Below are 16,184 nucleotides of genomic sequence, written 5' to 3'. Positions count from 1 at the left end.
AAGACCAAACTGGTCCCCAGTGAAATACCTGTTAGGGCCTCACACATAGTGTAGTTCTGTGGAGACTGTTACATGAAGTGCTTCACATGAATTCTGATCTATTTTGCCTGTATACAGATGAGACAGAGATAAGAGAAGCTTCAAAGTTGTTACCACCAGCAAAATGAAAAACAAACGTACCGTCTTCCCCCCGCAAGACCTGCTTTCCCTCCTCCCTCTGCCCATGTCATTTATCCTCAGGAATGTGGGGAATCCAGGTGGTAAAGGTGTCATTACCACTAGCATCTGTAACCCTTAGTTCTAGCTCTGGCAGAGCAAGAAGCACAGAGGTTAAAACCAAAACAATGAAAAGGCTTCTGCCATTAGAGTTGTTTTCTCTTTTCTTCCTCAGGTCCTGATTGTCTGCAGTACAGGTTTGGCTGGGATTATGTTGCTGAATTACCAAGGAGATTACACCATCTGGGTGCTGCCACTCATCATTGTCTGCCTCTTTGCATTCCTGGTTGCTCACTGCTTCCTTTCCATTTATGAAATGGTGGTTGATGTCCTTTTCTTATGTTTTGCCATCGATACAAAACACAATGATGGGAGCCCTGGGAGGGAATTCTACATGGATAAAGTTCTCATGGTAAGTTTCCCCTTGCTCTCTAAGGCTAAGGATATGGTTCCATAAGATGAGTATTTTGAGAGTCAAGTGAACTCACTAGCTGAGTGTAATACTGTGATATTTTACCTGGGTTACCTTGCTATCTTGTTCATGGCTTGATCAGCAAACCGTGTGGTCCGATGAGCATCAGATAAGTAATGATGCTTCCCTCCCTTGATGTCACTGGTATTGGCTTCCATACACTGGCTGCAAGATGGGCAGATGTCTTGCAGAATCACACCTTTGGGTATCATTTCTTGTAAATGATACACTGCAGAACGAAAAGAAGCAAAACAAGAGGTAGAGGCTTGCTTTTTCTGCCTAGGAAGGACCTCTCTTGGGACATGGAAGAGAAAAAATACCAGAGTATTCTACCCCATATGCAGATAGTGACCGCACTGAAGTTTTTCTTATTTCAGATAGACAGAACGAGAATTGGCTTCTCAGTCTGTTGTGCACAGAAGCAATAGATATTATGTTCTATCCTGGAGCCTAGACGCTATGTCAAGGCTTTTTGCACAATTCAGTTGTTACTTGTTTGTCCCATCTTATTCCCCTTTCACTGTAGCTGGAGACCAAGATGTAAAAATTCTGCTCCTCAAGCCATTGAGTTTGTTGTTGAGTAGGTAGTTTTCTTGATACTGTTTTTAAGTGGCAACTGTAGAATATGTCCCTGTAAAATGTACCCACATGTACGCTAGAGGAAGACTCTCATGACTTCTTAGCGTAGTCTTTTTTTCTACCTCCTTGTTGGAAAAACATGTCAAGAATTTGATGTTAAATTTTTGGTAAAATACTACAGAATCTAGAGTATATGATAAATAACATGGTAGCCGATGAGTTGCTTTTTAGCACAGAACAAGATTAAAATGCAGCGTGCTGTCTCAGAAGACAGCACAGATGAATCATAAAAGCATCGTGGGTTTCTTCAGTGAACAGTCAATGTCAGAAGACACTAGCAGCTGAAGTTTACTGAAATTTACTGCAGAATGCTTGCCTTTAAGAGGAAAAAATTACATAAAATGGAATTAGCACGTTTGCTAATCTTTATGTTAGAGTAGATGATTCTGATCTGGTGAAACATTTAAGAGTTTGAATTGAGGGAACTTAGGGAAATTGATGAGACCTTGCAAGTAATTATCTCCAAGTGCCTCTGTCTAATGGAGTTGTAACATTACACACAGTTCACAGGATAGGATGTAATAACTGGTTGAGAAACTGATAACTGCTGGCCTGGATAGGCACACCCTCCTTTGGGTTAAAAACTGGCTGGATGGCCGGGCCCAAAGAGTGGTGGTAAATGGGGCTGAATCCGGCTGGAGGCCGGTCACCAGTGGGGTTCCCCAGGGCTCAGTGCTGGGTCCGGTTCTGTTTAACATCTTTATCAATGATCTGGATGAGGGGATTGAATGTACCCTCAGTAAGTTTGTGGACGACACCAAGCTGGGAGGCTGTGTCGATCTGCTTGAGGGTAGGGAGGCCCTTCAGAGGGATTTGAACAAACTGGATCGTTGGGCTGAGGCCAATGGCATGAGCTTTAATAAGGCCAAGTGCAGAGTCCTTCACTTGGGGTGTAAAAACCCCAAGCATCGCTACAGGCTTGGGGAAGAGTGGCTGGAGAGCTGCCTGGCGGAGAAGGACCTGGGGGTGTTGGTTGACTACCGGCTTGATATGAGCCAGCAGTGTGCCCAGGTGGCCAAAAAGGCCAATGGGATACTGGCGTGTATCAAGAATAGTGTGACCAGCAGGAGCAGGGAAGTGATCCTGCCCCTGTACTCAGCACTGGTGAGGCCGCACCTGGAATATTGTGTCCAGTTTTGGGCCCCTCGCTTTAAGAGAGATATTGAGCTCCTGGAGCGAGTCCAAAGAAGGGCGACTAAACTGGTCAAGGGGCTGGAAAATAAAACTTATGAGGAGCGGCTAAGGGAGTTGGGGCTGATTAGCCTGGAGAAGAGGAGGCTGAGGGGAGACCTGATTATGGCCTACAAATACTTGGGAAGGGATGGTGGGGAGGTGGGGGAAGGGCTCTTTACATTAGTGATGGGTGATAGAACAAGAGGAAATGGGTATAAGCTTAGTCAGGGGAGATTCAGGTTGGATGTTAGGAAGTATTTCTTCTCTGAAAGGGTTGTCAGCCACTGGAATAGGCTGCCCAGGGAGGTGGTTGAGTCCCCATCCCTGGATGTGTTTAAGAAAAGGGTGGATGATCTACTTAGGGATATGGTTTAATGGGGGATTAGGGACGGTTGGACTGGATGATCTCTAAGGTCTTTTCCAACCTAGAAATCTATGAAATCTATGAAACTAATATCTCCTACCTTCCTTCCCTACAAAGCAGAGCATTGTGTGATAAGTGGGATAGTCATAAAAGTGCACAAGGCAAATACCTGTCTGGCTTCCAGAATTAAATGAGACACTCATGGCTATTTGGCAGGCTGTTCTGGTACTTGGTGGACAAGTCTGACCAAGAGAAGTGGTATGAGCAAGTTGCCTTGACATTTTGACCAGTTACATTTCCAAGTTTTGTATTGAGATTTCATGTTTGGATTCTGCTCTATGAAAGCACTTTTCACTTTTATTACTATTTTTCAGGAGTTTGTGGAGAATAGTAGGAAATCTATGAAAGAAGCTGGCCGGGGAGGTGGAGCTGAGGGCAGAGAGCTAAAACCAATGGTAGGTGCAGATGAGGAGGTGGCGATCCTCCAAGAGTTTCACTTTTACTTCTTCTCCCTCTTTGTCTTTACTGACTGCACTTCTTCAGGAGAAGTTTTTGTTCTCTGTATCACTCAAGATGTTCTGCTTTTTCTGTTTGTGAGCTTGCCTATCACCTGGATGGCAGAGTTTTTGTCACAGCTGAGACCATCTCCTGTAAAAGTAAGATGAAAGGAACTGTGTCATATGAAACACATGCAGTATCATTAGTATTAGTATGCGTGCTATGTGGTGTACACAGACAGCCCCAACTGCTGAGTACTCTCAAAATAAGATGACTCTGGAATTCATTGGGCTATTCTGACTCTAATCTTCTTTTCAGTCCTGAATTGAACAATTTTTGTTCATCTTACATTCACCATAAAAGCCTGAAGAACACTACTGAGCGCATCCGTTGTTGCAAAGTAGGACCAGGCATTTAAAGCTCTCCCCAAATTATTTTGTTCAGTGCCAAGGAATTGGATACAGTGATTCCTTTCAACCTGCTCAAATGACATTTCTCCCAGTTGTTTGTTTTTATTGCCAACTACTTATGTTGCTTGTCTCTTGTGTGCTCTTTCCATCTCACACTGTCAGATACACAGACAGTGGACAATGCATCATTTATGCTTCTGCAGCCTGTTTTACTTATGGTGTGCCTGTTAGGAAGGCATTGCATGTCTGAGTAGCCTGGAATAAGGAACAGCTATACATGGTACAGATAACAGATAGGAGGATGAGTTTGGAAGGTGGAGAACTGAGAGCGTATGATGGAGACCCAGGCTGGGCAAGGTATGACTTGTCATCGTGCAATATGACTTTGTGAAATAAAATATTTTTCCATCATTACTTTCTCAGAGTATATGGGGCCTGATGCAGCTCCTTACCATGGGGACAATTTTTTAACCTAATGGAACCTAAATAAGTGTACGCTAACAGTAGAAATTTTTTTAAATTATGTATGTGAAGCCATGTTGCATGAGCCCTTTTTGACCTAGCTGGAATGGGTTCCTGCTGTAGAATGGATAGATGTGTAGCTTTATGTGTTTTGCTGTTTCATTATAGCATACCAGTTTCTAGATTTCGCTTATGGCTAAATGCTGCTGTGTTTATACATCCAAAAAACTAATTCTGTGCTCATTTACTGTTTTCTTCTGGGAGTAATTCTAGCTGTTCAAACAGACACCAATGCTGGGATTTTCAGAGTGATCTAAACACTGCAGATGTAAAGCTGCCGTTAAAATTATTGAGAATTGGGTTTGCAAACCCTCTAGTCACACTCACAAAAAATCTCAATCCAAAAATGTATTATGTTAACCTCTAATTCAAACAACTGCTTTACCTTAAGTGGTTCTCCACTTACACTCTCGTCAGTGCTTGCACAGACCACGACTCAGACTTTTGTACTTGACTGCCTAAAGCTTGGATGTTAAAACCTTTATCCATCCCCCCTTGTAAAAGGGCAAACCAAGTACTTGCAAGTCAAGGGTGGTCTTGTTCTTTTAAGAACTTGACTCTAGGCACTAGAGCCTGACACTGGCTGAAAGTCCTCCTAGGACTGCTGGAGAAGATGCTGAGCCCTGAGTGTCACCTGCCGAATTACTCCCAGTTCTGCTGCTCATGCGATAGTCTTGATTGGAACTGACTGGGCCTTGTTTTCTCAAGTGGTCTTTCGTTTTGGGGCGTTCAGCTCCAGATGAATAGGTTCCGAAGCATTAGGATCTCCCTTCCTAACAAGGACAGGACACAGCAGTTACCCCTCTGAAATTTCTGATACCTTTCCCCAAAGCACTGATAAAGGCCTGAGTTACATCTGGGATAGGATTGTTCATAAGTCTATTCTGTATTAGTATGCCTTTAGTTCCAAAATTGGGTGTTTGAAAATGAGATTAATTTTTCTCTTTTTTTCCCCTTCTTTTTTAAAAAAGAGAAATAGTATGAGTCTTTACTGGTTTATTTCGGTCTTTTTGAAATGCAGCTATTTTCTGTAGACATGACAATTAGTTCTAAAGGTCACGTACTCTAAGTGCAGTTGTATTTTAAGTAGGTATTCATAGCAGAGATGAGGAAACATGTAGGACCTTCTGTTCTTCTATCAAAGCACAAGAAAAAAAAAAAACAAAACCACAACAAAAATCCAAACCTTTTCAGACTTCTTTCTTTTTGATTTCCAGTGACCCCTTTGACTCAATTTCTCCTTGTCTTTTGGCATTTGTCTAAGACTGTGCTGTATGACTTTGTTTTCTAGGCCTCTGGAGCAAGTTCATCTTGAAACTAGCCAGCCATATTGGAACCCATTGACATTCCAAAACAGTATATATATATACATATATACATACATATATATATATATATAAATAAACAGCCAAAATCAGAGAAAAGGAACAGGGATTTAATACTTTTTTTAACAATTATTTTTGTGAAACATGTACTCTTTTCATACGGGTGGCTTTTACAAGCAGCTTTATCATTGTTTCATTTTTTTAATTATTCATTGTGGTCATGGAAAAGTTGATTCTTATCTGCTTGACATTTTACAATCTGGAGGAGGTATCATTGTAAAGATAATCTGAAATGATGACTGGTTTTAGAAACAGATTTCCCATGACACTGCTTATCTTCTGAGAGTTTTACTTGTTTAGTTTGTTTAGTTTGTTTAAGTTTGCTTTAGATTCAGGACAGTTACGTGTAAGGAAACCTTCAAATCAAGAAAAGTCTCAAATTTAGTTTTTCAAAAGGTGGTTTCAGTGAGAGTTCATTCAGTTCAAATGGGTTTGTAAGTAGTCATTTTACTTTACAGCCCTGGTGGGGCACAGTTTTTTTTGTCAGTATCAGATATCACAATAACCAACTCCTCAGGTATTCAGGTGTGTGGGAGCCCTTGCATCTCCTATTAAACAGAAACTAGAAAATGGGGACAGATAATTTTTATATGCAATTAACTTCCTGTTTTACCCTACTTACCCATTGCCCGCTATCCTCCCCTTGAGTTCAGTAGCCTCCTTCACACTTCAGCAGTGCTCCTTTGAAGGGTATGGATTCTCCGTATGAGCAATTGAAATAACAGGTTGTTAAAGCTCAGTCTTAGCCATATTCATGATTAATTCATGACTAGATGTAACGATGCTGAGGAAGAGAAATGGACTGTACTACTGTACAAAAGAGTACTGTATGCTTCATTTCATTTAATGCTGGAGAGCTTTGGGAGGTGGAAGGGACCATTCCTTGCCTGTTGTTTCATCCATATTTGTGTGTACTGTAGCGGGTGGCTAAAGCAGGAAAGGGCAGAGAAACATTTCTTTGAAAGTGTAACTGCCAGGATAGTTATCTAAAGTTATCAAATAATGACAAGAGAACATGGTTTTTTATTATTATTCTTAGATATTTACATTTCTTTTCAGTCTGGAAGTTCACCAGATACGAATGCTAATATTCAATTCTTCAGCATATTGTAATGGTAAATGCTTAAAAGTGTATTTGCTAAGAATTCATGATCTGTCTATGCTATATACTCCTTTTGTTACAATTTTTTTAAGAAAACTATTTTTGTTAATGTAAAGTTAATATTTCAGAGCAGAATTTTTAAACTTATTGCACTAAATATAAGCTCTGTACAAATAAATATTGCCTCAATGGTTCAATCACTCCATTCAAGAAAATCTTTTGAAAGAGAAAAGCCCTTCTACAGAAGCTTTGCGATGGAGTGGAGAGGTATGTCCAGGTAGAGACAGGCACAACTCGTGTTATGAAGGTTTAATAAGTAAGCAGTTCTCTGTGCTTCCTTTCAGAGGATCAGGCCTTCAAATTGCTGTCAAAAGTTTAAAATAATATGTAGTATCATGTAGCTGACCAGTGCTCTTACCTTATGGCAACGGTGAAATATTTCACTTTTGCTTCTAGAAGTCATTTGAAAACTTAAATTTGTTTAGTTTTCTTTCGGTAAGCCAATGAAAAGGATTTAGTCGTTTCATATCACAGAACCCAAACATTATGAAACGTATGGAAATAGAAATATATTTAGAAATTATAGCTGCTGGGAAGGCAGGGAGACAGAATTATCCAATCCTGCAAGCACTTAGACACTCATTTAAGTGAACCATATCAGTAGCTCCACTGACATCAGGAGGGCTCTCGAAGTATGGAAGTTGCAAGTTACACATCTGTTTAAGAGGTAACTGGTCTAGGGCTTCAACCTAGGGATTCAGGCTTGAGCACTGGTGAGGCCTCTGAGTGCAAGTTCGAGGTCATACTATCTAGAAGAAGCACTGGAACAGCCTCAAGTTTGTGGAGAGGAGACATTCCTGCTGTACCAGTGGCTAAGACAGCAGTGGCACTGAACACCAATATTTTTATAGATCAGCGGGGTTTAGCAACAGAAATTTAAACACGGGCTCAGATGAATGCTAGAAACTGGATTCCAAGGCTAAGAGGCTTATCATATACTCAGTTGCTTCCAGAGAAATTAATTTCCATCTTGTCTGGAAGTTATTGGAGGTGCTTGAATTGGAGCCTTGAATTCTGCATATTTCAACAACAAATTTCTGCCATGACCAGTTCCACAAGTTTGTGTTCTCTGCTCACTGGAAGTCCTGGGTGGGGGCTTTTCTCTGCAATTGCAAGTAGGACTGTAGGTGGAAACAAATTTTGTATTTTTGTATGACTTGACTGTGCACCATTTTTATAGCAGTTTATCCTGTTTTAAAAGGAAATTTGTTTTATTTACATGGTGTTTAAAAGATACAGGCAACACTTTTCTATGGGTAGTTGTAATGTTTAAGTGACGAATCTCTATCATTACAAAGTTCTTAATAAAATCGTGTGCACCATTCTTGAGTGTATATCTGGCATGCAGAGCTTCTCAGTCATGCCGAAGAGACATTCCATCCACACGCAGGCTTTCCAGTGGCCATTTTGAATGTCCTTTGCAGTTCATTTGCAACCAAACTACAAGCTGCCCTCTTCCAGCTCTGTCTTGTGCAAAGAGATAAGCAGAAGACTGACATCTGAGGAGACAACTTTTCAGGACAAATTTAGACTCTACTTTCCTTCCCTAGTGGGGATAGTGGAGTAGGAAAACATTTAACATGTAAATCCCCAGTAGACAGTAGAGGTGCTGGGGTCTGCCAGTTGTGATGGATTAAATATTTTTTTTTTTTTTGCCAGCTGGTTATTAAAGCCAGCATATGGACTACTTTGTGGTAAGCAGTCTAGGCTAACTAGAGAGTGATGCTGCACTGGGAGTAACAATGCAGGAGGAGCAGGTGAGACAGCTGAGATAGACAAATCATCTCCTTGGAAAGTCCACTGAACCGAGCAGTGCTTGAGGACTGGAAATTCAGGCTGGACAGTTTGGGTTTAAAAACATAGTCAATGGGATTACTCATTCCCAGCATTTGGTTTCTGCAGACAGTTTGCATCATAGCCTCTGATCAGCTAGGTTTCAAAGAGAAAAAAGCATGCCATACTTTAAATTGTTGAATTTTCTTTCCACATTATTTTACTCTCTGTTCTGTTTGGAAGCCGAGCAGCAGTGTGTCATCTTTTTTGCTTCTTCCAGCCCTAGAGATTTTTTTTGTTCTTTTTGCTCTTGTTTCTGTATTGCTCTTTCAGCAGAGGAGTGCCAAGAGCTCCCCTTTGTCCCACCGGTCTTAGCACCTGCCTCCTCGCCTTCCCGGGGCAATGATTCAGGATATCACCTGGACTGAATGGGAGGCGGAGTAGGTGCTGAGCTGAAGTTCTGAAGTGGGTTTTTTTGTACGATACCACTCAGTCGCTGTGCTTGATGTGGTTAGGAGAGCAGCCCACCACTTCCACAGTTACAGTGCTGCTCTACAGCTAGAGTAAACACGTGGTATGACCAGCTTAGAATTCCATCTTCAGCCTTCCAGTAGCTTGTGTTCACACACTGAGCTGCCAAAACCAGGACTGGGTTTTACATGTGGCCTTAGCTTGGCATGGCAACCCAAGGACTTTCTGCATTAGGAAAGCACGCCCTTGAGGGAGAACTTAAAGTGGAAGACTCAGTTACAGGTTCTGGTGTGTTGACCCTGGCTGGCAGGTAAGCCCCTACTCCATTGCTTGTGCACTTTCCCCGGTAGGATGGGAGAAAGCATTGGAAAGGCAGTTCATTAAGTAAAGGGGGGAAAAAAGGAAAAAGAAACCCAAGTGATGCAAAGGCAGTCGCTCACCACCTCCCACCAGCAGGCCAATGCCCAGACAGTCTCCGAGCAGTGGCTACTTTGGAAAACTTCACCCTCCTCCCTCGCTCCCTCCCTCCCCCCTTCCAATTTTATTGCTAAGCATGGCGTTACGGAATATGTATGGAATATTTCTTCACTCTGTTCAGGTCAGCTGTCCTGGCTGTGTGCCCTCCCACCCTCTTGCCCAACACCAGCCTACTCTGCTGGGGCGGCAGAGTGAGAAACAGAGAAGGCCTTGACCCTGTGCAAGCACTGCTCAGCAACAGGTGAAAACACTGTTGGGTTATCAACACTTGTTTTGGTCGCACATCTAAACCACGGCACCTTATGGGCTGCTGTGAAGAAAATTAACTCCATCCCAGCCTAACCCAGTACAGAAGTCCACTCACCCAAGAGTTAATCCAAGACTCACTCCCTGCGTTTCTGTACAGCACCTTCTCAGGGTGGTTACTTCTTTCTGAAAGGGCTTTTTCAGCAGCAGGCAATTAGCCTGCTCCACAGTGCTCCCTTTCATGGAGGGAGCAGGGGATGCTAGCTCTTTACTCTTTCAGCACAAAATGGGGATATAAAGCAGAAATGAGCCCTTTCTGTATCAGTGTTCTGGCAATTGAGCAGCCAGTGTTGGAGACAACATACTTAATGTGCCCTCAGGGCATGCACTTTAGAGGTTTGCTCCGAGTGGTTATGATGTATTCTATGAATGTATGTTATAGAGTCAGAATAAAATGCATGTAGCAGGCATATACTTATCATCACCATCCAGTGATCATTTGGTTCTGAGTGCATATTACATGCTGTATTGAACATGGCACTGTCATTTTAAGAAACACTCAAGATTTATAAGTAGATACCTAAGAGCATCTCTGTTTTTTAAATCATGGCTTTGCCTGTGCAGATACTGTTTACTAAATCTAAACATCACAAGTCCATTGTTTCTTGAACAGTTTGTGTGTCACATTGTCACCACAGAAATACTATTTCATCTTTGTGGAAAAAAACCCTCGTGTTTCCCAAAACAAAACCCAACAGACTTATTTGAAGCATTTCTTCCACTCAGCTTGTTTGTTGGGATAATGGAGGTTTACTCTAAATATTTCATTTTTAAATGCTCTTTCAACTGTTCATCTCTACTGTTATTTCCATCACATAACAAGATATTATGGAGACTAGTAAATTTGTATTTCTTGTGTTCTGTAGCAAAAACTGTTCTCAAGGTATTTTTTTTCTTTTATATTTAGAGAGATGAGAGAAGAGATGAAACTTGTCTCTTGTGATGTGAGTCATGTATAAAAGGCAGAATTTCTGGTCTGGGATGGAGCTGTGATGTGTCTTGCAGTGTTTGCAAGCTGATGCAATCAAGCCAAAGCTCTTCAGAGACATTAGGATTATGAAAATATTTCTAGGGACAATAGGTAGCACGAATTCATCTAAAAATACCCATTTGGAGGCTAAACTACCTGGCATTCATTTGACAGAGATGAGTTAAAACAGACTAGCAGAAAACCAGCAAACATCATCAGATTCTGCTCCCTTGCTCACTGGAGTGGTCAAGTGACATCTGAATATGAAGAGCAGAATTTGGTGGTTTAAGCATTTGCTACTTTTCTGTAGAAGCTTGGGACTCCCCTTAGAACCAAAGTTGCAAGAGTTCAGAGCAAAACTACCAGCCGACTTTGGCAGAACTAGCCTAATTTCAGTAACTTTAAAGACAGCTCTGGCCTCTCTAAATACGTGATGGAAGACGCTGGCAGCATAGCTGGCTACCATTCCTCAAGTGCACCACCACTTCCCTCCGGCTTGAGTGAAACAGGGGCAGCTAGGGAGTATGTCAGAAAGGTTTTGTCAGATTAGGGAGCTGATTACTCCTGAAACCCATCAGAAGTTGCGCACAGACTGAAGTTCCCATGAAAGTGATGGTTTTTAACTCTCGAGTCAATGCTGCGTGTGTTCCAGTTTTAGTATTTGTTGGGTACCTCCCTGTTCAAACTGAAAAGGGAGAATATCTCTCAGTGCTGCAGTCAGTGAGGTAGCATCTCCTAAGGGAGCGAGGGAGGAGAAGACAGAAAGGCTATTTTGTTTCTCATGTGGTTCAGAAGGCAGCTGCCAGAGGTTAGATGGAGCCATGGAGAGCAGGATTTCACAGGTAGAAAATACTCAGCAGGATCTTCACGGTAGTTAAGAAAATTCACATTCCGATTCACAGACATCTCACAGCAACATCCCCTGTGCCCTGCTTTTATTTTGCTCTGGAGCTCTTCTGGGCAAGAAAGGTGGTGGAATCCTATACCTATAGAAAGGAATTATTTCTATGTGGTGGATTCTGTTGCTGATTATAGCGACTACCCTAAGGAAAAAGGAAAATCTTCTGAACAGATTTTAAAGGCTTGACAGTACTTGCATTGTCATAGTCCATCAAAGCTTCATCTGGAAACAAATTTTTCGTCCTCTTCACTCATACTTCTAACAGGGCAGTCAAACCCCTGAAGTGGTTTAGTGATTTACATTGAATCAAGATCAACTAACAAGTGCTCCTTTTTCCAGTGGAATACCACCTCCTTTGGGAATGGGAAAAGTAAACGTGACACTGTTTATTGTTGTCTGAGAACTTGAAATGTTTTATACTGCAAGCTGTGAATGCAGGAAGAGAAGGGAAATTAACAGTGCTGATCTAATCTTAGATTTTCTGTGTAAACTGACATTGTGCCAGAATACTGATGCAAAACTGTATTTTAGTCTAAGAAATGTATAGATTTTTTAATGTATCAAAATAAAGTTTTTTCTTTTTAAGTAATAAAGATGTTTCTTTGTCTTCGCTGTGGGGTGCGAAGCCCTGCTCTTCCTCTCAGGAATACTGTCTCACGACCCGGAAAGCAAGCAGAGTCCATCCAGATCTTTGCTCAGGCTTTCCTTAGCTCTGTGCCTGCCCTTTAGCTGAGGAGCTGCAGTAGGCTGGGCATGCCTTCTTAGCTCTGTCACTGTCTTAGTGCCAAGAAAAGTGTTGTGACACTAATGCTTTGTTGAGCTGCGTGGGGCGAATGGGGTTTTGTAGGGCAAAGGCGGTCCCTTGTACGGACAGCTTAGGGGGAATGCAGAATAGGAAGGGATGAAGGAAATCTCGTTACGTATTATGAGAACTATGCAAACTGCACATCCCACTTCTTGTGGGGCCACCTCCTTGTTCTGCAAGATCCAGTGTGTACTTTCTGCTCTCAAAGCAGGATTCCTGTTCTGCAGAGATGTTCTAAAAAGCCTGAATAGCTGAAGATGGAGGGTGAGTGGAAGCAATTGATAACAAACAGCACCTGTAAAATCTTACTAGCAAAGGCATGTGCAATCGCAAAGATTCCTTCCTTCTCCTCTCCCTCCCATGGGCACAGCAAATATCTGTTTCCTTCACTGCCAGTTTTTTAATACACTAATAAGCCATGCTGAACAATGTTTTCTTGCCTGTATTTACTCATTACTCATTACCACAAACCACTTTAGCGCTGCATTTGCCTGAGATGGTTTACTTCATCTCGGAACCACTGCCACTTCTGAATCCGGGGCTGAAGCCATTTTGGCGAATCACTAAGTACAGTTGGAATGGAAAGGACCAGCTAGCCCATCGGACAGGACCTTTGCCCACAGGCAGGGTCCTGTGCTGTGGACCCGCATGTTTTGCTGCATATCTCATTCCTCTGAAAGTGTGTCCTTGTGGCTCTGAGTGTCTTTTTCATGGTTTATTAAGGATGAAGCTGCTTGGCTAGATGAGTTTAGTTGGTCGGAGCAAAAGAGACTCTGGAGATGCCCTTCTTCATCAGTAGAGGTTTAAGGGGCAGGAGGCACGTTGCATACAGGTTATGAAAACACCGTCTCGTTTCCACGGAGTTTTGCCTGTGTCAGAACTGTCGGCTCTTCTCAGCCTTGCTAGTGGTGAGGAACTGAAGCACTGTGGGGACAGAGATGATGATGCCCCCAGCTCTGAAACAAAAGAGGTTTGTGGCTTCCAGGGAAGAAGATTAAAAAAGGAAGGGGCTAAAGATGAGCCGGGGAGGGCTAGTGAGAGAAGCAAGTGCAGGGAGAACAGAATGGGACAAGGGACTTGAAGGAAAGCCTGACAGCACTGGGGTGGAGTAGGCAAGAAAACCCAGGAAGCTGTTATCGAGCAGGAGATCAGGGACCTGGAGACAGACAGGACACGAGCTGCAAAAGAGGGATTTGTCCTTCGGCCGCACAGCGGTTCCCACTGCCCAGACACTGCAGTGAGCCAGCCTCGGATCGCTGCTCCCCAAGCCACCCTGTGCCCCACCGCAGCTGAAGGACCCATCTCCTCACTTGCAGGACAGCACGGCTCCCTGGCTGCCGACGGAGCTCTCCTGCCTCGCGCAGAGGATAAGGCTCTCTGGGTTTAACCCTCAGCACGCAGAAAAATGTCTCCGAGCCAGCAAGGCCAGATCCTGTTCTGAGGTCTGGCATGGCTCCTTCCTGCCACTGAGGAGCTGACCCAGTTTTAGTCGCTGGTATTTAGATGTTTAATGAAGATTAGCTAGTGCCCAGGGAGAGATTATTTAGAATTTCTAATTACTGTTTGAATTGTGAATATGTGAAATGGACGGAGTTGCAGTCCTGCACACAGAGCACCTGAAAAAGCTGTTTTTCTGACATCTACTGCCATACTCTCCATCTATTGCTCAGTCCTTGTTTACCATGGGTACGCTAAAAATAAAGTGGAAGAAAATCCAGCACCAGGGCAGATATTCTGAGACCCTTGCTAGAGCAGTCAAAGCTAGAAATAAAGCCTATGACAGAAGCTACTGCATTGTTTTATCTAGCCACCTCAGCCGACAGTAATCGAATGGGAGACAAGTAAATGGGTGAGCAGGTATTTCACACTGCAGTGCTTTGAAGAAGAAATCACGGGCCTGAATGCTGCGCCCTGCCAAAAAAAAAAAAAAAAGGAAAAAAAAAAAAAGGAAAAAAAAAAAGAGTAAGAGTCTGCCACAGTCTCAAAAACATTGATAAGATGTCCCTTGATTTTAATTACTTTTCTTACAGCTCTTAGCTGTATTCTGATTTTAAATATTAAGTCCTGGAGGAATACAAAAATACAAACCTTGGGCAAAACATGTGCAGTAGGCATTTGCAATGTCAGACGGAGCAGAGTGCTCTGGACACTTCTCCTGATTGCAGGACCTGCCACATTCCCCCATTTTTGCTCCAGGTAAGAGAGGGTCAGCTCAAAGATGTGGGCACTTGCCTGGGCACAACACACTGCTGCTCTGCCACAGACCTCCTCTGTAGCCTGGAGCTCATTGCCTGCAGTCTTTGTGCCTCCCGTTCCCCGCAGATGGGGACGCCACGAAGGTGAGTAAATTAAGGATCAGAAGGCACTCGAGTATGGCAGGAGGGAGATGAGTGAGTGCAATAGGGACAGGTAAGGCTGTGGGGGAAGTTGGGATATGGAAACACTTCTTTGCAGCTGCAAGGGGCAGTGAATTGGGCAGAAGTTGCAAAGCTTGAACATGCTTCTGAAGAGGGAATTTTGGGGATCTGCAGCTCTGCAGGAGGGTGATCAGCAGGTTATGACAGATCAGGGAAATGATACAGACATTGACGCCTGAGATTCATCCCTCTTCTGATGCTTAAATATCTAAACTCTCAGTCCTCCACTAGCAGACCCCCTCCAGTCCTTTAGTGGGCCTTGGTAGTTCATTAGATACATGAAGTCATCCCGACTTCCTTTCACCACAAGTCATCCGCTGACCTGTTTCCGACACTTCTGGTTTCAGTGAAAGCTTTCCTGGCACAAGATGTGATTGAATATCCCCTGATTTTCTGTGCTGGCGCTTATTGTCCTGTCTTTTCATCAACAGAAGGGTGAAGTGGCAAGAACGGTAACAATGTCAATCCCAGGGAAGGAGGCAGGGAGGGCTCAGAGAATATCTTGAGAGAGGCCAGGGTCTTTTGTTCTTTAAGCCTCTGATAACTGAAAGCAAACCATGCACCAAGTACTCTGTGACAGAACTGGACTGAAACAAGATGTCTCAAATCCCAGGCCAGGAACATCACTGCAAAAGCCTGCAAGCAGAAAAAATCACTTGGAAGGCATTGCTGTGTCCCTTCCAAACCTCCCCAAATTGCACTTACCCTAATAACAACAGCAAAACTTGACTTGAATGCCTAACGTTGGAACATTGCTAGAGAAGGTAAAGAAATTTCAGAGCATGAGTTTGCTGCCTGTTTTCTAAAGCCTGGTAGGAGGACTGCAGAGGACTGCCTCATTCCTATGACACAGAAGTCCTGCTGCCTTCAGGAAAGAAGTACCACAGTTTGTTTTTGAAAGCTCTCTGGTGTTGCATCCATTCATCGTGAGTCAACATGAGGACAGCAAACCCTCAGAAGGGTCTGTATTGCATCACAGCAGGAGACCAGCCTGCCAGAAGAGCATCTGAGGTTCATGCTGTCTAAGATGAAGAGGAAGCTTGAGAGCTTTATGAAAATAGAATTTTCTCCCCAAAAAACCCAGCACAAGAGTCTGCAGGTCTGAATTCCCCAGGAAGTGCACAGCTTGAAAAACTGAATGACGAATGCAGGAGAACTATACACAAACCTGGTGTTTATGTTCACATCAATTGTGTTCACAGGTCAGGGCCCCCAACCTTCCT

General features: G+C 43.1%; 1 protein-coding gene across 1 annotated transcript in view; it reads left to right on the top strand.

The window, feature by feature from the left end:
- Positions 1–5,609, top strand: part of SLC44A1 (solute carrier family 44 member 1) — a 70,395-nt gene extending 64,786 nt beyond the window's left edge. Inside the window, exons 14-16 of the mRNA XM_086629876.1 lie at positions 392–628; positions 3,239–3,319; positions 5,586–5,609. Of these exons, the coding sequence (XP_086486002.1) occupies positions 392–628; positions 3,239–3,319; positions 5,586–5,609 (342 nt within the window). The remainder of the gene's footprint in view (positions 1–391; positions 629–3,238; positions 3,320–5,585) is intronic.
- The last annotated feature ends 10,575 nt before the right edge of the window (positions 5,610–16,184 follow it).

This window comes from Tauraco erythrolophus, chromosome Z (genome assembly GCF_009769465.1).
Source record: "Tauraco erythrolophus isolate bTauEry1 chromosome Z, bTauEry1.pri, whole genome shotgun sequence".
Taxonomy (NCBI): Eukaryota; Metazoa; Chordata; class Aves; order Musophagiformes; family Musophagidae; genus Tauraco; species Tauraco erythrolophus.
This window is presented reverse-complemented; position numbering and strand designations above follow the sequence as displayed.